Here is a 1,287-nt window from a genome sequence, read left to right as displayed (position 1 = left end):
AGAGTATGTGAACCCCATTTGCAGCCGCCAAATCCAAGGCATCAACCGATAGATGAGACGCGTGGTTGTCCAACAACAACAAAACTGGCGAAGCGATTATCGGCTTGACGAACTTGATGAAGTGCTCCATGAAACGTACAAACTCTTCTTGGCACATCCATCCAGATGAATTGGCGAATCCTGCTGCACCACTTGAAGTATTGTCCATGAAACACGCCTGCATGTTCTTGCGCGGAAACAAAAAAAAAGGAGGAATAAACTTCCCACTCGCACTCACAGAGAGAGCCATCGTAATCATGGTGCCTCTCTCAGCAGCTTCCAATTGATCAACGCGCCTCGCCTCTTTCAAGGCAATAACTTTGCCGATTTTCGTTGGTACCGTTGAGAATCCACTTTCATCCATGTTGTAAATGGAAGTGCTGTCAAAGTGGTGTTTGTCAAGCAACTGACCCAACTTTAAAAAAAACGTATCTACGTTTGCCTTGCAAAAAGCTTTAACTCGGTTCATTGACGTCTGCTCGGGTGTCCTCAACGTTAGCATGTTATTGCGTTTCATGAAACCTCGGTACCACATACGACCAGCCTTCGAGTTCTCATTCCAACATTCAGGATAATCGACTTTGAGTTTGACTGCAAACTGATACGCCAATTCCTTTAATTCATTGATGCTGAGGCCATAATAATGATTGACGCACTTCAGGATATATTCAACAAGGACTTTTTCTTGCGAGGGAGAGAAAACCTGGAAGGAAAACAAGGAAAATCCATTGAAATTTCTAATAAAATGTAATGCGAAAAATATGATAATACTCCCCGATATAAGAAGAATCACGTTAAAACAACGATTCAAAAGAGTTAATAACCATACCATGTTCGACGGAATGTGCGTATTGGAAGTGCGGATGAATTCCAACAAATCAACATCACTGACGGTAGAAATATCCGTAAAATGGTCGGAAACTTTTTTCACGTGACGGGTCAGCGTGATCCTATCGACTCCATATTCAAGGGCAGCCGCTCGTATGGCTTTTTTCTTCAACAAATTATCTTTAATGGCAGCCAACAACGCATTGAAGTTAATTTCTTTGGATACGGCAGCCTTTTTTGTTGTTGCGAAGGTTGCTTGTAAGGTTGACATGGCTAAAAATCAAAATGAATGAACATGAACGTCACACAAATAGAATAATATTACATAAAAACACTTTTTCTTAATGTATCGAATAATATTTGACAGTTCTGATACAACTCTAGCATGAAACACGGGTGGTTCATAACCCAGCCACCGAG

General features: G+C 41.3%; 1 protein-coding gene across 1 annotated transcript; it reads right to left on the bottom strand.

Annotated features, from left to right (window-relative positions):
* Window positions 1–13: 13 nt before the first annotated feature.
* Window positions 14–1,140, bottom strand: LOC117182522 (the record flags this gene model as incomplete). Its single annotated transcript, XM_033375617.1, has 2 exons — window positions 14–742; window positions 869–1,140. Coding segments are annotated over 2 exons (1,001 nt in total), but the record flags the coding sequence as incomplete, so codon positions are not given.
* Between the last annotated feature and the right edge of the window lie 147 nt (window positions 1,141–1,287).

This window comes from Belonocnema kinseyi, unplaced genomic scaffold, assembly GCF_010883055.1.
Source record: "Belonocnema kinseyi isolate 2016_QV_RU_SX_M_011 unplaced genomic scaffold, B_treatae_v1 SchBZDm_1956;HRSCAF=2148, whole genome shotgun sequence".
Taxonomy (NCBI): domain Eukaryota; kingdom Metazoa; phylum Arthropoda; class Insecta; order Hymenoptera; family Cynipidae; genus Belonocnema; species Belonocnema kinseyi.
Note: the sequence above shows the minus strand (reverse complement) of the source record. Positions and strands in the feature narration are given on the sequence as shown.